We start from the raw sequence: 22281 nt of genomic DNA on the forward strand, positions 1-22281 counted from the left end.
GATTAGAAACTTGGCCTGGAGGGCAAGATTAGAAACCTGGCCTGGATGGCAAGATTAGAAACCTGGCCTGGAGGGCAAGATTAGAAACCTGGCCTGGAGGGCAAGATTAGAAACCTGGCCTGGAGGGCAAGATTAGAAACCTGACCTGGAGGCAAGATTAGAAACTTGGCCTGGAGGGCAAGATTAGAAACCTGGCCTGGAGGGCAAGATTAGAAACCTGGCCTGGAGGGCAAGATTAGAAACTTGGCCTGGAGGGCAAAATTAGAAACCTGGCCTGGAGGGCAAGATTAGAAACCTGACCTGGAGGCAAGATTAGAAACTTGGCCTGGAGGGCAAGATTAGAAACCTGGCCTGGAGGGCAAGATTAGAAACCTGGCCTGGAGGGCAAGATTAGAAACTTGGCGCATCTGCTTTGACATGTATGTTTGCATTGTGATTAGCACTAGACCCTGTTCTATATAAGAGTATTTAGTGTTTGGACTGCCATTATTAACTTATATGGCCAAACACTCACATTTTCTGAACATCATATTTCCAAATTTGTAATAACTGTAAAATGTACCAATAATGTCTACACAAAAAGCATGTTTTAAAGGCCATGAGAAAGAAAGAAAAATTCAGCTTGGAACGTAAACTAATAAATGTTGTAGTTATACTCAGAGACTGGAGTAATCAACCATCTGGCCATGGAACTTCCCTAATTACAACATGGAGTAACTGATGGTGATGGCAATAGTCAGCACTTAAAACAGCTGTCTTGATCCACAACTTGTGATCAAGCAGTTCCCTTTACAAAAAAGCTGCAAACTTGTTAAAGGAAATGATTTAGGAAAAAGAATCTGTCATCTTGAGACAATTGGTAGAACTATAAAATCAAGGTTCATCAGCAATCAGCATTATATCAAGCCAACATGTAATTGCAGGCTTCTTTACTGCTGGAGAATAAACAGAGGGAGACAACTTCAGTCAGTTCATATTCTATGTAAAGTGGATTGTCTTGTATGACTTTAAGTGCTTTAATATGCATGCAGGTTATTATATTTCTTTTCACCATTTCCCAGTAAACTAACCTGGGTTTACATTTATTTGTGATAGATCTATCTACATATTTAAGATGCAAGTTTCACAGGTTCCTGTAGTCTCTGTTTGTTTTTTTATCACTGGTGTATTTCCATTTGGTAACATTATTTTTGACATAATTGGTTTGGTCTTCTGACAGACAGATAGAGTACAAATAATGGTATTCTGCAGTTAATTTTGTGAACCAGTCTTCAAGATTTGGTGCTGTTGCATTTTTAGGGCAATCATTGCCATATCTGAATTTTTAGTGTCCAGATCACTTTAAGCATTGTTGAAGGGAAGTATGGACTGTCTTATACATTTTCATATATTATGAATAGATGTATATTATTTCAGTGATACAGTCTGTGTTCAAAGATAATCTTTATTTATGAAACAATATCTATATTTGGACTCGGTCACATTCTTAGTCAAGTTTCTTGTGAGATTTGTGACCAATGTTGGTACATATACATAATGTCCTAGTTTTACAAAGAAAAAGAAATAACAGAAATGAAACCAGAATTCCTTTTTTATAAAATAACAATGAAATATTATTATGGAAGTGTTCATTATTGGCAGTCAGGGATGTAATGCAAATTAGTTTACCTACCATGAGGCCACTACACAATTGGGACAATAAAGATATCAACATTGCAGACACAATTTTCAGGAAACTATAATCTTTATTAGCAAACAAATTATCCAGGCAAAGACAAAAGTAATTATTTTTTAGGTCCAGATACATGATTTTAGTTCAGTGACAATAGTTCATGTATAGGTAATACTTTTTATGAACTTAAATATATGGTGGCACATGAAAGGATATCATTTTGAGATCCTGGGCTGCATGGTCAAATGAAAAGTACTGTGCTGTAAACCCTCATAGTAGTAGATAATTGGAATGTTATTTTGGCGAGCCATTCAAATAAAATTATTAAATCTCCATTGAGTGAGGCAGTGTAGCAAACTAAGGGTCCTGCCATTTTATTTTAAAAGGGGGAGGTCATGAGATTTTCAGTTTTGAGCCAGGATATTTTTTTTCTTTCACCTCAAAATAATTTATTGTTTTAATTTAATATAGTGGGTGTAATAGCTTTTAACCCTATAAATCAAGCTGTACGAGTGATGGCCAGAAATGGAAAAATGAAATCACAGGCCCCTCCCCCGTGAATTAAATGGTGGAAACCTTAAATTATTTATAGATGAATGTACTTTGAGGAACCAAGAATTTTAAGAGATAACTTAATAGATTTTGATTTGTATTGAGACTGGAGACATGATTAGTAATAGAACTTGGGCTTCCTATGTGCATTATGGGGTTAGACTCTTCTTGTAAAGAAATACATTTTCGGCAGCTTACAAAAAATAGAAATTTATATTAAAAAATTATTGCATCAGGAATTGTGAATAAAACCCAGAAATTTCACAGGAACTCAAGAATTCTCACATGTCTGCTAGCCTATCTAGCTCAGGCAACTAAAAATTGTTGCTGGGCAAATATAATCTTATGTAACAAGCCAATTTTCATGTAAAATGAAGGAACAAAATATCAGATTTTGAGAATATTTTCCTGCAATTTCCTTGCTGGGCAAGAAGATCAACAGTTGCATTGTCATCCACTGTGTAAGTTAAGGGTAAGTCTTTAGCTAGAAACTTCAAAAGCACGCATAAAAATATATATTAAATCGATATCACATTGTACAGTTAAAAAGTGAAATATGCATCCATTTATTGGAGGCAGGTATGAAAGAAGTTGTTTTTATCAATACAGGGATCATCATCTACCAAAGAACAATAAAAATGAAGAACAAGAAGAAGTCTTATAGCTGTGTCATATATACTTTTCATTTGCCAATGATAAGAAGAAGATGAAGAAACAGAAAGACCAAAGTGTCGCTGGTTTAGGAATTAAAGTTTTCTTTCTTCAAAAATTGTAAATAGAGATTTGTAGGTTTCATATTTTTTATTTCAGGTTGTTCGATGCAAATAAAATCAGGCCTGAAGGAACTCTGTTGAGAGAGTGATCACAGTCAAGAAAAGCAAGATGTCGTCCGATACAAACCCTGTTCTGATGGAATATTATCCTCCAGAGACATGTATGGATGATCGGTGCCATGACATGTTCATGGAGTTTATCTACTGCATTGTTGTTCCAGGTGGAATTCTTTTCCTAGTGGCCCTTATTTTCTGTGTTGTACTCTGCTGCATTGGATGCAAAAGGTACTATACACTTATATATGTTGAGTCCAACTGCAAACAACAAAGATTCTGACATGCCATCACAGTATGTAATGGCATATCAGTATCTGTATTGTTTGTTCTGCTGATTACTTCTAACATTCTGCATAGATCCAGTAGCAGATCTGAGTCTGTACAATTTGCAGTTGGTGTACAATTGTCCATAACACATTAACCCCTGGCAACGAGTTTACGTGGCGGGAGGTAGTAGCCTTCTGCCGAGCTCTGTAGCGTCAAGGTCATGTATGATATACTAAAGTGGGTGGTATTATGGAAAGGTAGACAGATGTAGCTCTACAATGATGCCAAATAATCTGGAAGTTCTAGTTGCACTACAAAATAAAGAGGGAGAAACCTCAATTTTTTGACCCAGTTTTTTTCCACCCATAATTCGCCCTTGGTCGGAATCGATTTTGTGTCTCGATTTTATACTTTTTGGTCTCAGATCTAAGGCAGACCGGTAAGAACTGCAATTGCAAAAAGTAGGATAAGATGGGCATTTGGAATAAAGAGTGCTCTAGATATGAAAATAATGGGTCCATTAAGCAACAAAAAAAAAGAACTTCAACTTTTACCCTTCTGCTCATGCACAAGCCAGGTAGCCAATGAAAAACAATGTTTCTAGCACAACTAGGCATTAGGTTATTGGAAAATCACCAGGAAGTTGATGTATTAGGATGTATTCAGAAATAGCTTTCAAAATGTGTTTCCTACTCAAATTTCAGGTGAAAACGACAAAAACCTCCAGGGGTTAATGAGTTAACACTTTACAAGTATTCAGGGGAGCCACAAAAGTGTAACATGACTTGTAGGCAGCAAAGTTATCTAATACATCACTGTTACATGTCCCGAAAGTGTAACATGATATGTGGGCTGTCTTTTTTATACACCATTGTTACATGTACAGAAAGTGTAACATGATATCTAGGCAAGGCTAACTTTATTGTTACGTGCCCAGAACATTCTTGAACCATGTTATGATGATGTCATGAGTGGATCAAACGTTTTTCTTATAGAAGAGGAAAACTACAAGATTCTATTTAGCAGTACCTAAAGTAATTACATTCCCAGCTGGTTATGGTAGCTCATTATATAATTAAAATTGGGAAAATAAATATGATTTAAAGAAGTCATGTCAGCTGATATTTTATGTTTTAATGCAATCATCATAAGTTGATATATTTTCTTCTATTTAAATGTGAAAGGAGTCAATCAACTGTCACAGCAATAGCCATAAGTGCTTCCATGAAGCAGTGGCTAACCTGGATTTATTTTGATAACTGTTGAGAACTTAATGGTCCTTTGACATGATGATCTCATTAACAGATTGACAGACTCAAGCAGTTTGCGATACATGAAAGGTGCTTGCTGACATCACAATAACATCAGGGTCAGCATAATTTCTTGTTAAAAGCCATAGACAACTGATACATTTTTGCCATTAGCTAATCTATGGATTGTTCTTCAAAATCTTCAGTGATACATTGTAAAATAGTTTGCAAGTTCTAATAAAATGCAATTTTTTTGGTGTCTTTTCTCAGTTTTTCCCAATAGTTTCTCCTATGTGGAGATAGTGTTCTGTAACCATGTATCTTTCATGTACTGCCTGTATTAACTCTTCTGGTCAAAACCATGGGATAATCTGCTGTCTGTATTGTTTATTCATCTTTAAGCACCACAGCACCATAAATACTGCTCCAAAACTACTTGGAGAATTGCCGTACACGCATGCACACACGCACGCGTGCGCACGCACACACACACACACACACACAGACACACACACACACACACACACACACACACACACACACACACACACACACACACACACACACACACACACACACACACACACACACGTCTGCTGGCAGCTATCAAAGGCATGCTGTATGAGCCTGAATGCACAAACAATTGGTGTATGATCACAAGCGAGAAAATGGTTGAGAGCAGCAAGGCAAAAATCCCTAGGACTGAAGCATCCAGACTGTCCAGGGGATACAGCAAGACATGGTACTGGTTGGAGAAGAACCTGCATTACATTATAGACATAGCAGTATGGAAGGACTCTAATGTTGCATGCGAGGAACAAGAACAAATAGCAAAGGAAATTGACAAAACTTGGAGAACTGGAGCACAAAGAGTAATAAACCACAGATAATGAGAGCACCTGCAGATGTTTGTAATAGCACTAAAGCCAGATCTATGACAGAAAGCAACAGTCTCAGTAGATGCTCAGTATCTAAAGTGACAGGTGGTCCGATAATAGGGACAAAAGTCAGCCAGAAATACCATTGAATTAGCCATGGAAGAGAGGAATGATAATAATAATAAAACAACATAAAGTTTATCTTGTAAAATTGTTAGTTTGCATGTAGTTCATACTTTTGAATTGATGGATGAAATACATAGTCGGACACAAATTTACTCTATGGAGTTACATGTGTTTCTTTTGTTTACACATCATTCAATAGGAAAATGATTTAAAAACTGAATGACAAATCTAAAGTCATGGTTAAAGCTACATAAACATTTGTACCTAGATCTACAAATGGACTCTCCTTTTTGACCCTCAGTGGTGAATCTTGCCATCAGTTTTCAATCATCATTATCATCATCATCATCTTTCTTTCTAATAAAGATTGATTACATATTATAATCAGTACCTTGGTAATAATCAATATTTGTAATAAACCTAAACCTTTGTTATATAAAGAAGAAAACAGTTTTAGCATGTACTAGTAAAACAAAAATAAAAATTCACGTATAACATGCAAAGGCAGGAAAACACTTAAACATGTACAGGAGAGTTAAGTTTGAACCAGTGTCTTTTTGGCACCATAAATACCATATATTCTACGGAGACAAGTGCATTGCACAATTCATCTTAAAATATTAGTAAATTATTTTTATTGATAATTATTTGCATTCCATTCATTTGGATAAATTGAAAAATGAAATACTGTCACTTTTGACTGGTTCAGTAGTAGAAGGCTATCTAACAGCTGAGTTGTACTCGCCCAAAAATAGAGCACAACAGCAGTCAACATAGACCCTAATCTGCCATCAGATAATGTGCTGACAGATCAGGTTCTGTGTTGTTTATTCTACTGATTGGGCCTAAGATCTGTAGGTGCATAATGTGGCATCATATCTGGGTCTTTGTCGTTTGCAGTTGGTCTCAACTCATAAATGACTACATATAGTAACTAAAAATTACCGGTACCTATTATGGCAAATAAATTATGCTGAAAAATTACCTGAATTATTTTTTTTAAGTAAATTCATAAACATTATGGCATTTCAAAGTTATTATTAAAGTAAACTACTCATCATAAATGAATACCAAAATATTCAGTGAACACAACAAATATTGCTCAGAACTGTTTTAATTAATTTATTCAGGCAAGTACAATATAATGGATCTCTTTCTTTCACTTTTGTGCAGTCTCTGAAATAGAGATTGAGTTTTATGAATAATTATGCAAAAGTCTCTGATTATTCTATCAGGTATGTGAAATAACACTTCTCAGTAAGGCAAACCTAATTTCATTGAGTCAGTTATAAATCCCCCCCCCCCACTGGGTGTCAGACTAATGACATTCATTATGCTCTCTTTTTAAATCATTATTATTTCTTTTAACATTAAAATTTTACAGACTGAGGTGATTAGGATGATTCAAAATAACTTGACACGGTGATGAAACTCTACCTCAATATCTCAAATTTTACTTTTAAATGAGTAAATTCTTATAATAGAAACTACTGTGCACACATCATTAATAAATGTAAATAGATAATTGATCAATTTAATCATTTAGACATGATCCATAAATTTTATTTAACACTGTAGTACAATAATGAAGAGTTTTATTTTGCATATTTAGGAATTGCCAATGGTCGGGAGTATTGTGTGAACCATTATGTGAACATGTCAGGGAATGTACTGGGTGCATTTGTTTGTGTATCATACAAGAGTTGGTATACTATTTTACCTATCAAGGTTTCTCACAATCACTGGCAAGATTTCAGAATGGTGGAAATATATATGGCCTTTTTGGACCCTCACCTACCACACTTAATTCCCAGCTCAAAAAAATGGATAAAAATGTGAAGACAATTTTGCTGATTACCTATCAGATTTCAAAATTGTATATCTGTCCCAGGGGCAGTTCTTTGAACCCATCCCCTCCAAATGAGCAAGAAATAACCATAAAAGCTGAGAACAAGTTATTTTTCAGTTAGATGTTTAAAATTATGTTCTGGAAATACTTAAAATGCCTGAACTTCTGGGGGCTTTGTCCAACAGGTTTCATCCTACAGATCCCCAGCCTGTTTCTTTATGCCTCATAAACAATACTGAACAATATTTCTGGATCTGCCTCTTTGTCTTACCAGAAAAACATTGTTGGTGATTTGTTTGATGTTACATCTTGCCAGTTAAACAGTGTCTTACCAGTGAAAGAGTATTGGGGGCTTTGCTTGACATTATGTCTTGCCAGTAAAACAGTGATGGAAGATTTCCTTGACATTATGTCTCGCCAGTACAACAGTGTTGGAGGAATTGCTTGACATTATGTCTTGCCAGTAAAACAGTGTTGGATGATTGGCTTGACATTATGTCTTGCCAGTACAGCAGTGTTGGAGGATTTGCTTGACATTATGTCTTGCCAGTAAAACAGTGTTGTAGGATTTGCTTGACATTATGTCTTACCAGTACAACAGTGTTGGATGATTTGCTCAACATTGTGTCTTGCCAGTGAAACAGTGTTGGAGGATTCAATTGACATTATGTCTTGCCAGTACAAGTGTTGGAGGATTTGCTTGACATTATGTCTTGCCAGTGAAACAGTGTTGGAGGATTTGCTTGACATTACGTCTTGCCAGTACAGCAGTGTTGGATGATTTGCTTGACATTATGTCTTGCCAGTAAAACATTGTTGTGGGATTTGCTTGACATTATGTCTTACCAGTACAACAGTGTTGGATGATTTGCTTGACATTATGTCTTGCCAGTACAGCAGTGTTGGATGATTTGCTTGACATTATGTCTTGCCAGTACAAGTGTTGGAAGATTTGCTTGACATTATATCTTGCCAGTAAAACAGTGTTGGAGGATTTGCTTGACATTGTGTCTTGCCAGTAAAACAATGTTGGGGTATTTGCTTGACATTATGTCTCACCAGTAAAACAATGTTGGAGGATTTGCTTGACATTATGTCTTGCCAGTACAACAGTGTTGGATGATTTGCTCGACATTGTGTCTTGCCAGTAAAACATTGTTGTGGGATTTGCTTGACATTATGTCTTGCCAGTAAAACAGTGTTGTAGGATTTGCTTGACATTATGTCTTGCCTGTTTAAACAATGTTGGAGAATTTGCTTGACATCATGTTTTACCAGTAAAAGGGTGTTGGGGGTTTTGCTTGGTGCATGCCTAAGTGCTTGAATATGTCAGGAAAATCATTCCCCACATTTTTCTTAAACAAAAGACAAATAAACATATTCAAAAAATGTGGATGGCATTACCAAGACCTTGGAGCCACATCTGGAAGTTGATACAAGCTAGTTACTATGACTGTCAGACTAAATGAAAGAATTTCCATTGAAATACACGCTACAGACCATCAAAATATAAGCTAAGTAATATTTTATGCCAGATTTTTATGCTGTTCCTTTTATGGTTTCAAGCAGATGAAGTAGACAATAATTTACAAATGAAGTGGACTAATATATTACAACAGATCTAAAAGAGGAGGATATGAAGTATGGAGGGGGTGGGTTTGAAATATGCAATAAAAACATGAGGAATTTGCAATGAAAAGTAACTGCAGTATTTGTAATTTTGTTTTATTTTACCAGCTGTGTGAAAACTAAAAAATGGTCTTTGCAAATGTGTATGTTGTTTGTACTCTGGGCTATTAATCATGATTTCCTTACCCAGGATCCGTAGATGGGGGTCAGAGGTCAGATGTACAACAGTTTTGATCACAATAGCATTGTAAAATATTTTCATACCAATGTTATATGTACAGATATGTAATGAAGATGCATCTTGTATGTTATGGCTTATACATTATGACTCCTGGGTCACTATCTGGGGTGGATGGGAGGGAATAAGACATGGGATTGGTGGGGGTGAGGTTGGAATATGCAATAAAACATGAAAAATTTGCAATGATGACTAAATGCAGTATCTTTAATTTGTTTTACTTTACCATCAGTGTGAAAACTAAAACTTGTCTAACTAAATTAATGAATGATTGAGTGGTGAGATCAAAATTTGTTAATTCATATTTGCAACTTTTTTTTTTCAGAAAGAAGAAAGACAACTCCAGTGATGAGTAAGGATTTTAATTATTTATAGTGATGAAGTCAGTTTCAAGCTTCAGAAAATGAATGAATATCTGTCTGTCTAAATATCAATCTATCCATCTATCTATCTATTTGGCTGTCTGCCTGCCTGCCTGCCCAACTACCCTGCCCTGCTCTGCCCTGCCTATCACTCTGCAGGTTTTTTTTTTTTTTGCAATATGATACAACACTATGAGTATAGATGGTTACTATCATAATCAAATTGATGAACATATGAATACCTAAATATGCCTGAAGCTGTCTTCTTGGTTACAGTTCACTTCACACAGATGATCTTTACAAATCTCTTTTCACATGTGATCTTTTGAAATTCACATTACACATGTGATCTTTTCAATTCACTTTACTCATGCGATCTTTACAATTCACTTCACACAGATGATCTTTACAAATCTCTTTTCACATGTGATCTTTTGAAATTCACATTACACATGTGATCTTTACGATTTACTTTACTCATGTGATCTTTACAATTCAGTTTACACAGATGATCTTTACAAATCACTTTACACAGATAATCTTTACAGTTCGCTTTACACAGATGATCTTTACAATTCACTTTACACAGATGATCTTTCAATTCACTTTACACAGATCTTTACAATTCACTTTACACATGTGATCTTTGCAATTCACTTTACACAGATCATTACAATTCATTTCGCATAGATGTTATTTGCAATTCACATTACACAGATGATCTTATCAAATCACTTTACACATGTGATTTATCAAATCGCTTAATATGGATAATCTTTACAATTTGCTTTACACAGATCTTTACAATTCATTTTACATAGATTATCTTTGCAATTCACTTTACACAGATGATCTTTACAATTCACTTTACACAGATGATCTTTACAGTGCACTTTACACAGATGATCTTTACAGTTCACTTTAGACATGTGATCTTTGGAAACTGACAGACATAAATCAAAGATTTCAAATTCATGTAGCTACACATATCTTCACAGATTTTGATAATTACAAACTGACTGACATAAATCAAAAATTTCAAATGCATGTAGCTACACATATCTTAACAGAATTTGATCATTACAACTGACTGATATAAATCAGAAATTTCAAATTCATGTAGCTACTCACATCTACACAGATGATCATTACAAACTGACTGACATAAATCAAAGATTTTCAAATACATTTGGCTACATATATCCAGTGTGACATATCTGCCAACCTTCCAGACAATGTGGGGGTGGGGGGTGGGCAGACTTAGAAAAGTGAAATGTGTAAAGTGAATTGCAAAGAACATCTATGTAAACTTAATTGTAAAGATCATCTGTTTTGTGGTCCCAAGGGAGGTCAGTGCAAATAACCCAAATAAGTGATTTTGTACAATTGAAAATCATTCATCGTTTCATTTAAGCCTGACAGAAATGAAAGGGAATTCAGGTTTGAATAAAAAAAAATAAAAGAGCAGTTTTATTTTAAGCTTTCAGTACACTTTTAAATAATAATATAGCTGATAGACTTGGTGTTGTCATATATCACAGACACAGACACAGACACACACACAAACACTGTGTGCACTTAAATAATTACATACCACAGTCTTTAAATAAAAATAAAAGTTTCTGCTTTTAAAATCTGTTGTGTAGTTTAACATAGTTGATTGGATTGTTTGATGCCAGTGTTAATCTTTGCACTTATTATAGACTGGGTTGTACTGCTGTTTAAACACCTCTGAATGTCTTGTGGAATTTTTCTCAGCATTGACAGTGATCTTTCTGCAGCTGTATATTGTACTGTGGTGTTACTGTGTGGACAGGCAATGAATGCCCAGAATGACTAAAATCATTATTATGTTTGCAGTAATTGAAAAGTATAGAATGTTCCTCTGGCTCCATCGACCAGATGTTTTGAATTTGATCTTTTATGGACTTTTGTCGCTTCACAAATGGCTCATACTTCCCAGAATCACAGATTGCATTTTGACATTACGCACTCACAGCTACACTTCTCCTAACTTTACAATTTCACCTATCGAAATAAATTTTGCATTTTATGAATGGAGTACTCCAATCTGACTTTCAAGAATCATTGTCAGTTATCATGTACTAAATAATAATTTGTAATAATGACGGCTTAAACATTCAAGACAGCAAGTGTAATGACACATCTCTAATTTAACAAACATCAAACAAATCAGTTTGTTCGCTTTGTGTACTTTACCCATGCTGATTTGCCTGCTGGGCTGTCCCACAGAAATGCAAACACAAAATAACACTATCTATTGTGAGTCCTTAAGTAATCTATGGAATGGTTGTTTATTTTTTACCTTTGCCTTTAATCACCTCACAGACAGTTATATGTATAAACTGGCCAGTGGTGATAGTTTTCCATGAGTATTAAGCATGAAGCTGTGAGAGTCATTAATGGCTACTATTGAAACAGGCTGCAGGTTACAGACATGTACATGCATTGCACTGTAAAGGAAGCTCTCTCCCATTTTCATAAGGTCTACAGGAAGTTGTGCATTTTTAGACTCATCTACAAATTCACATCCTTGCCAGGGGTTTGACAGTGAACTATAATTTTTCTTTTTTGTGATGTAGTCTGATATGGCAGATATAGTGATCATTGTGTATATATGTATTTGATAGAGAGTGATCAGTATGTATGTATGTGTGTGTGTGTGTGTGTATATATATATATATATATATATATATATATATATATATATATATATATATATATATATATATATATAATGCTCACTCAACTGCGAAGATGTTAGACCCGGTGGGTTGGCAGATCAGGGTCTGTGCTGTTCAGCGTATTCCCAGTACTACTGGGCATAGCAGGGTGCTGGTTGCCTGTTAGGATATTTTAAGCATGGATAGGTTCATTTTGGGGGCACTGTAGTAATATTCTGCCTTAGAGAATTTAAAATGTCTGATAATATATTTGAGCTGGAGATTTTGTTAGTCACAAAAAACTGTACATTGGAAACTTGTTTGATTGGCTGAAATGAAAACTTGAGCTCAAACTCTAGCTTACAGTTTTGTCATATCCAAGCTTGAAGATTTAAGACAAGGGAAGGAGGAGATGGGCAGGCAAGACATGCTTTGGGTGACAGGGTATACCCAAGAGGGGGCAAGGTGCCACTTAAGGGTGCAGCACTGCTATTCATTGTACTTAATGATTTCATTAGAATGTTTTAGAACTGGGCCCTGCATTCTCAAAACATTGTCAGCAAGCTACTCAATTTCAAACATTCAGGGGCCTAAAATCTCTAATAGTCAGCATATACCTTTGTCAGAAAATAGTTTGTAGTCCAGCTGTGTGACACAGATGCTGAAAAATGTGCAAGTTCTGTAATTCTAGCTTCATTCTAATTAAAGTTATAGCATATCCAAGGCATGGGGTGTTATAGTGTGTTTAAGGCATAGGATGTTATAGCATGTCCAAGGCATAGGATGTTATAGCATGTCTAAGGTTTGGGATGTTATGGCATGTCCAAGGCATGGGATGTTATAGCATGTCGAAGGCATAGGATGTTATAGTGTGTCTAAGGTTTGGGATGTTATAGTGTGTTCAAGTTATGGGATGTTATAGCATGTCCAGGGCATGGGATATTATAGCATGATCAAGGTATGGGATATTATAGTATGTCCATGGTATGGGATGCTAATGTGTATCCAAGGCATGGGATGTTATTGCATGTCCAGGACATGGGATGCTAAAGCGTATCCAAGGCATGGGATGTTATTGCATGTCCAGGGCATGGGATATTATAGCATGATCAAGGTATGGGATATTATAGTATGTCCATGGTATGGGATGCTAATGTGTATCCAAGGCATGGGATGTTATTGCATGTCCAGGACATGGGATGTTATAGCATGTCCAAGGCATGGGATGTTATAGCATGTCGAAGGCATAGGATGTTATAGCGTGTCTAAGGTTTGGGATGTTATAGTGTGTTCAAGTTATGGGATGTTATAGCATGCCCAGGGCATGCGATATTTTAGCATATCCAAGGTATGGGATGTTTTAGCATGTCCAAGGCATAGGATATTATAGCATGTTCAAGGTATGAGATATTATAGTATATCCATGGTATGGGATGCTAAAGCATATCCAAGGCATGGGATGTTATTGCATGTCCAAGGTATGAGATGTTATAACATGTCCAAGTGTGGGATGTTATACCATGTCCAAGGTATGGGATGTTATAGTATGTCCAAGGTATGAGATATTATTGCATGTCCAGGGCATGGGATGTTATAGCATATCCAAGGTATGAGATGCTATAGTATGTCTAAGTGTGGGATGTTATACCATGTCCAAGGCATGGAATGTTATAGCATGTCCAAGGTATGAGATGTTATTGCATGTCCAGGGCACAGGATGTTATAGCATGTCCAAGGCATAGGATTTTGTAGCATGTCCAAGGTATGAGATGTTATATTGTGTCCAAGGTTTGGGATGGTATAATGTGTCCAAGGTATGGGATGTTACAGCATGTCCAAGGTATGGGACATTATAAAATGTCTAAGGTATAGGATGTTATAGCATGTCCAAAGTTTGGGATGGTATAGTGTGTCCAAGGTATGGGATGTTATAGCATGACCAAGGTATGGGACATTATAACATATCTAAGGTAAAGGATGTTATGGCATGTCCAAGGTATGGGATGTTATAGTGTGTCCAAGGTATGGGATATTATAGCATGTCCAAGGTATGAGATGTTATAGCATGTCCAGGGTACAGGATGTTATAGCAGGTCCAAGTTATGGGATGTTATGGCATGTCCAAGGCATGGGATATTATAGCATGTTCAGGTTATGGGATGTTATCGCATGTCTAAAATATGGGATGTTATAGCATGTCTAAAATATAGGATGTTATAGCATGTCCAGGTATGGCTTGTTATAGAATGTCCAATATATCAGATGATATAGCATGCCCAAGGCACAGGATGTTATAGCATGTCCAAGGTATGGGATGTTATAGCGTGTTGAAAGTTTGGGATGTTATAGTGTGTTCAAGGTATGGGATGTTATAGCATGGCCAGGGCATGTGATATTATAGCATGGCCAAGGTATGTGATATTATTGCATGCCCAAGGCATGTGATGTTATAGTGTGTCAGAGGTGAGGGATGTTGCTGCATGTCAGAGGTGTAGGATGTCGTGTATGATTCTGAGTTTCTTACTAAAAAGCATTTTGAGACTATGGATGAGTATATGGTGTTAGATCTGTTGGCACACAATGGTAGATCTTCATAGTTTCATGAGTATTATTGAGAAGGCAGTATTGTTTTGTCACTTTAATGTTCTTTGCATATTTGTACTTTCAGAACCCAGATGTCAGGTTACAACTCCATTCGACGTGCCTCACTGACACTCCGCAGTATGTCCCAGAAGCGAGATACACCACTTTTAATGCAGCAGCCTGATAGATCTGGTTCCCTGTCCCTGGACCGTGAACACAGATACAGAAGGGGTATAAGGGGTAGGGACACAGCCAATTCTGCACCTGGCACTCTACAACGGTAGGGCTTGTTTAACAGAAATAGCAGAGCTTCATTGTATCTTCAGCCAGCTGTCAGTAAATTTTGCCTATTCAGTTTGGACCACTGTTTGATCTTAGCTTAACTTTGCAAATTATATACAAATGATTAGTTGCTAGTCAGAAATTTATTTTATCTGTCTTTGGTGTGGCAAGATCAGACATTTAGACCATTTTCTACTTTATAGCATATAAATGTTCAGACTTGCATAAATACATGTCTTTTATTGAATTGTAGGGAAATGTTCACAAGAAATACAACTTTTTTATTAATATTGTGGTACTATTAAAAATTGATATTTTTTCATAAATATTATCAGTTATTGAGTAAGCAGTGTTGTCTTAGCTCTGTCAAGTAGTCTATTGATGCTAAGCCAAGAGTCTATTAATGCTAAGCCAAGAGTGTAATTGATGCTAAGTCAAGAGTCTATTGATGCTAAGCCAAGAGTGTATTGATGCTAAGTCAAGAGTCTATTGATGCTAAGCCAAGAGTCTATTGATGCTAAGCCAAGAGTCTATTGATGCTAAGTCAAGAGTCTATTGATGCTAAGCCAAGAGTCTATTGATGCGAAGTCAAGAGTCTGTTGATGCTAAGTCAAGAGTCTATTTATGCTAAGTCAAGAGTCTGTTGATGCTAAGCCAAGAGTCTATTGATGCTAAGTCAAGAGTCTATTGAGGCTAGGTCAAGAGTCTATTGATGCTAAGTCAAATATTTGATTTTAAGTCTTTTGGTCATGATCCTGGTCATTTAACATTTGCAGTGTTAGTTTAAAAAAATTAAATAAGTTAAAGTTGAGCATATTAAGCATACAGAGTGACATAATAGGATCTGTAAGTTTCTGTTGGTATTTTTCAGGGACCGTCGTTCAGGTCGTCAAAACAGAGACTCTGGGACGCTACCACCAGAATACAGGATTCCTCCTAGCTATCCTCAAGTGGCTGCTGATATAAGTGTACCCTCAGGGTAGGTTACTTGAAAAAAATATTAATCGTCATGGGTATAACTTTTGTAGCTTTGCAGTAAATTGCATTTTCATTAGTACATAACCTGATTGATGTACCTCAGACAGGTATGGTTTGCTTTGGTGTTTTACATTACAAGAATACAAGTAAGTTCCATGGCATTTGGAGTAAAAAGCCTTGTCCAAGGACACAACACAGCAGATAAAATCTGATCCGATGGTTGGTTTCAAATCCATACCTTTTGTTTGCGAGTCCAGTATGCTATCCACAGAATCACAGTGGTTCTTTAGAAATAAGATATTTCCCAGAAAAGCCTTATTGTATATGATGTACCACTGTGTAAATAAACATGGGAAAATGTAATGTATACCTCCATATATACTCACTTATAAGTCAAATCAAACTACAAAAAAAGATCCTGATCTGCTGTAGCATATATGTACCTTCAGATTGGGGTCTGTGTTGTTTGTTCTACTGATTACACCGCTCCCTTGATAACTCGCGCCCGGATAACTCGCGATCCCGCTTATAACGCGGTGTCCGTCTTGGCTCCTGATTTTTTCCAGAGAAAATGCATCTAAAATATCTTTAAAATATGCTGAACATGAAAAATTACGATAAGAATTGATAAATTAAACCTTGATACATTGCTCGTTTTATCATCAAAAATGGTGATTAATGCCCATAAAAATATAATCCATATTTTGAAAGTTCTAAATAAGAATTAATTTCAGAGATCGCGAAAACGCTTAATTACGCGTATTTGGACACAAATTTTTGATCTGGGACGCAGAAAATCACTGAGGCGGGAGTCCTCCGTACGCATGTAATAGGTGCACGGGAAAATTCAAAGATTTGCCGGTCCTGTTTCAGCCACCTGCTTTGTGGGAAAATGTGTTGATCAGTAAACTGTGCTGATATTTACAACGACAGAATTCAGTGATTGAAAAACTATTTGATGTACATACATGTTGACATGATGCAATAGCTAGGCGGCTAGGTCAAAGGCGGCCGGGTGAGAAAATGTACTGATATTTAGTGATTGAATTCAAGACAGAAAGACCCAGTTTTAAAATCCTAGCGAGACCTCTGTTTAAAGACATCATATATTATGTAAGTTTTTACGATAAATAGTTGTCAGTATACTGTAAATAAACAGTCTGGTTAAATAGCGATCAATGAAAACTTCTGGTAAATGCAAACAGGTGGCAACAGAGAATGAAATAAACACCAGTTAAATGTCTTCCTGTGTGAAAGTCACGTTATAATCTTTTAATTCCGTTTCAGTGTAAACATTATAATCACAACATATTCTGTTCATTGAAAATATGAAAAGAGTCAATCAACCGTCACATCGAAACCCGTGAGTACTTCTGTGAGAACCTAATTACATGCCGGCTTTGTTTTGATCAACAACTTGGGGAAGTGTTTGTTTCATTAAAAAATCTATTACAAGAGACCTGGGGTGCTGGATTAAGCTCTTGGAGCTGCCTTTGACGTAAAGCAAAACAGTAACAGAGACAGCAACGATGATAGTGACTTCGAAGGTTTCAGTGAAACTGATGTCATTAATGCCAAGGCTGTTTGGGAGAAATTCATACAGACTCATGGTCCTGAGATGGGCGTTTCTCATGATGATATGGAGGAGTGGATTTGTGCTGACAATGATTGCCCCACAGCCGAATACATGTCAGATGAAACAATAATTAATTCTATAACGAACAAATTTTCAACAGAAGACGATTCTAACTGGAGTACCACAAGTGCTGAAAGTGATGCAGACGCAGATGTTGCACCACCTCCCCCCTCTGCACAGGAAGCAATCAGATATTTTGATATTTCCATAAGGTGGCTGGAGACCCAAAATGTTGACTACATAAAGCTCATGCAGGTGAGAAATCTGAGGGATTTGCTCGGCGGGAGAGAAACCAAGGAGTAACACCAAAAAAAAAAAAATTAACTTATTTTTTCAAAAAGTGAATTGATATTTGTCAAGCGTGGCACAAACAGCAAGTATTAACTTGTTCTAATTTATGTTGTTTTAAATTTGTAGACCAATTAAATATGTTAGTACTGATTAACCCTTGTTTTTTTGTTTTCCATTTTACTTCTGTCGCATTCAAATCTATCTATCTATCGTTCGATCGACACTGTTTCCCGAAAAGAGTCGATCTTTTGTATATAAAAAAAACGTCAAATTTGGATCAAACAATAAAACTAGAATGTATCCAATTCAACATAAAAATTAGTGACGTAGTACACAATGTGTGAAGTGGTACACATGTTAAGCAAATGGAAACCACGTGGAATAATGTTTTCGATGATCGCCTCAATATACCGTAATTTATCCTGAAATTAATGTTGCCCTATGAGGAAATAATAAATAAAGTACACCGTTATGAAGAGATATTTATTCACAGTCAATCTCAGCACGATTATAAAGTGAGTATTCAACACTATAATCTGCCTAAAACCCCGCCCCCCTTATTTTTCCTTTATGTCGTCGATCACTTTATTGGTTTTGGGCTTATTTTATAGGTCCCTCGATAACTCGCGCCTCACTTATAGTGCGGTCGATGTTTCTGGACCATGATGTGCGCGAGTTATCGAGGGAGTGGTGTATTACTAACAAACTGCACAGACCCAGATTTACCAGCACATTATGCGCAGTTTGCAGTTGGACTCATAAGCAAGTGTATTGAATCTGAATTACTGTTGAAGGGGATGATTATACCAAGCATAACAAAATAATTAATTTTAGTTTTTTAGCTCTACTGGTTATATGTGAGCTTATGGGATGGTCTTTCATCAGTCCATCCTTTAGTATAAGTTTGTTGTTGCTACTCCTTCTAAACTACCTGGAGGACTGACATGAAACTTTACATATACATTCATCCCATGGTCTAGTTGGTCCTAAATGAAAATTGTACCAATGCGGTGTCCAGTTTGGCAACCAGGGCAGCTGTCTTAAAAGTCTTGTTATTGCTACTTCTCCTGACTGAATGGTCATATCAACATGGGGAAGGTCATATCAACATGGGGATGGTCAGATCAACATGGGGATGGTCAGATAAAAATGGGGATGGTCATATCAACATGGGGATGGTCAGATCAACATGGGGATGGTCATATTAACATGGGGATGGTCAGATCAACATGGGGATGGTCAGATCAACATGGGGATGGTCAGATCAACATGGGGATGGTCATATTAACATGGGGATGGTCATATCAACATGGGGATGGTCAGATCAACATGGGGATGGTCAGATAAAAATTGGGATGGTCAGATCAACATGGGGATGGTCAGATCAACATGGGGTTTCACTAAAAGACTTTCATGATGTTATTCCTAAATAAATATATGGTTTCCATGTCATCCATCTTGAAAATCTTGTAATCGCAAATCCTCCAGAACAGAAATTCATGTTAATATGGGATTTTAACCAAACAACTTCTTATGATGTCTCAAGTGATGCTGATCTGAAACCCAATATGCCTGCCACATTTGCCATTTTGAGAATCATGTCCATGATGCTCCTCAATGGATGGTCGTATGAACAAGAGGTTTTTACAATAGGTCTTCTTATGATGTCAAGTAGGTCCTAAATAGTAATGGCGGGGATCTGATATCCAATATGGTCACCGAATCAACCAACTTGAAACTCTTGTTACTTTTATTGCTACTCCTTCTGAATGGATGGTTGTATCAACATTAGGTTTTCACTTCAGAACTTCTTATGATGTCCAGTTGGTCCTAAATAAAAATTGTGCTAGTCTGACATTCAGTATGTCCACAGGGGACGTCCATTAATTATGTCAACAATTTTTAGGCAATTTTTTACCCCCCCCCCCTTGTCAACAACTGTCAAACTTTCAGTGACCCCCCCCCATAAAATTATGTCAAAAATTTTTTACCCCCCCCCCCCAACAAACTAACAATATTTTATACGGCTGGCTTTTGTGCTAAAAATAGAATTATCGACATTAAAAGGGCTACAAATAAATTTTAATACATTTTTTTTACTTGTTTAACAGATTTCAAATTGACTATAACACTTTGAATTCATGAAAAAATTGAGACTTTATATTCTAGCTTCTATCATCTTCCCATGGGGAAGCCAAATGTTCCTCAATTGTTATAATGGGCATAGTGGCTGATTCATTAATTTCTTAAGATTAATACCATATGTGGTTAATCTGTCTACAGTCTACAATATACATTGAATAAAAACAAAATATGATGATGCAAGACTATGACTTCCTTGGCAAGAGCTTAACCGGTTTAGGATTAAACTGGTGGGCTGTTGACGGGCGAGTGAGTGTGTGCCATACCAGCGCACCGAATAATTTCCTGTTTTTTGATTTATTAAATTTATTGTAAAAAATAACATTGTTGAGGTCAATTTATCTTGAACTCCCCCCTCCCCCATGTCAACAATTGTCAAACTTCTTCAAACCCCCTCCCCCCCCATTTTGTTGACATAATTAATGGACGACCCCACAACAGCAACCATCTTGAAAATCTTGTTACTGTTTTTGCTGCATCTCCTGAATAAATAGTTGCATCAGTATGAAGCTTTCATTAAAAAAACTTCTTATGGTGTCTAGTTGGTCCTAAATAGAAATGGTGAAAATATGGCATTAATATGGACACCATGGCAGCCATCTTGAAAATCTTATCACTACTCCTTCTGAATCGAAAGTCATATTGATAGGGTGTTTTTACCTGAAGACTTTTTATGATGTCAAGTTAATCCTAAATGAAAATGGTATTGATCTAAAGTCTTTATATTATGGATGCTGCAGTGGCCAGCTTAAGAACTGTATCACTACTTCTCTTGAATGGTGGTCATATCAGCATAGGGTTTCACTAGAGACTTATCATATTTTGTTGATCCTAAATTAAAATTGTGCTGATCTGAAGTCCAAAATGGGGTCATCTTGAAAAAACTTGTTTTTTCCTACTCCCTAAATGGAAAGTCATTTTGACATGGGGTTTTCTTGAGAAGAATTCTTATGGTGTTTTATTGTGTCTAGCTGGTCATGACTTACAATGACTAACCCTCAGTATAATGGTCAGGGTGGCAATCTGTCTTCCAAGTGAATGGCTATAGCAACATGAGGTTTCACGGTTAGACTTATTGTGATACTTAGTTGGTCCCAAATGAAAATAGTGCCAATCATATATCCATAATGACTGACATAATGGCTGTCTTCAAAATCGAGTTGTCATTCCTCACCTTGAATGCATGATCATTATGACATAGGGTTTTACCAAAAGAATTCAGATGGTGTCTACTTTGCATTTTGGAAAAATGGGTGCCAATCTGACATCAATTATGTCTGCCACAGAAGAGAGCACACTGAGGCAGCTGGCCCAGGTTATGACCTGCAACGCTTTGATTATGAGTCTGGTGCTCTACTGACTGAAAAAGCCTCCCAAGATATAATTGGAAACTGAAAAAAAAACACCAATGTTCTAACATTTTACTGAAATTGTGATTCTTTTGATTATTTTTAAAGCTAGATGATTTATCCATGGATCCTTGTTAAGTTTTATTTATTTGATACAATTCACTAATTGCAAATATAACAAAAATAATTTTATTATTGGAAACAAAAAGTTATAGCAATTTTGTCAATTTTGAATTAATTAATACAGATTTTCTTTCATAAATGACATTTCAGAACTATAAAGTGACTTATAATTTATAGACTGCTTCCTCATTGGCATATTTTGATGTGTATTTGACTAACAGTGCTGAGTAACTACTGATTTATTTTCTTAATTTGAGAAGAAGAAAAAAAATGGAAAAGTTGCCATATATATTTGCTTACAAGTCGATTCCATCTTCAAACAACTTATAGATCCTGATCTGTTTTTACATAGTGGATCAGTAGATAAGGATATATGTTCTACTGATTACTCCCAACAACTACATAGACCCAGATCTGCTGGCACATTATGTGTTGGCAGATCTGGGTCTGTGCAGTTTGCAGTTGGACTTGATCTGTAAACAAGTATATACTGTATATCAAAATTAATTTTTAAATCCTATATATTCATGAATGTCTACATCATATTTCTACAGGAGTTT

General features: G+C 36.2%; 1 protein-coding gene across 4 annotated transcripts in view; it reads left to right on the forward strand.

Annotated features, from left to right (window-relative positions):
• LOC149795767 (uncharacterized) overlaps window positions 1-22281 on the forward strand; it is a 32450-nt gene that overhangs the window by 4595 nt on the left and 5574 nt on the right. For all 4 annotated transcript variants that reach the window (XM_089965690.1, XM_089965689.1, XM_089965691.1 and 1 more), the window contains 4 exons: window positions 3035-3282; window positions 9617-9643; window positions 15006-15200; window positions 16074-16181. In XM_089965690.1, the coding sequence (XP_089821816.1) occupies window positions 3107-3282; window positions 9617-9643; window positions 15006-15200; window positions 16074-16181 (506 nt within the window). In that variant the 5' untranslated portion in view covers window positions 3035-3106. The remainder of the gene's footprint in view (window positions 1-3034; window positions 3283-9616; window positions 9644-15005; window positions 15201-16073; window positions 16182-22281) is intronic.

This window comes from Sinohyriopsis cumingii, chromosome 7 (genome assembly GCF_028554795.1).
Source record: "Sinohyriopsis cumingii isolate HCF-2022 chromosome 7, ASM2855479v2, whole genome shotgun sequence".
Lineage (NCBI taxonomy): Eukaryota > Metazoa > Mollusca > Bivalvia > Unionida > Unionidae > Sinohyriopsis > Sinohyriopsis cumingii.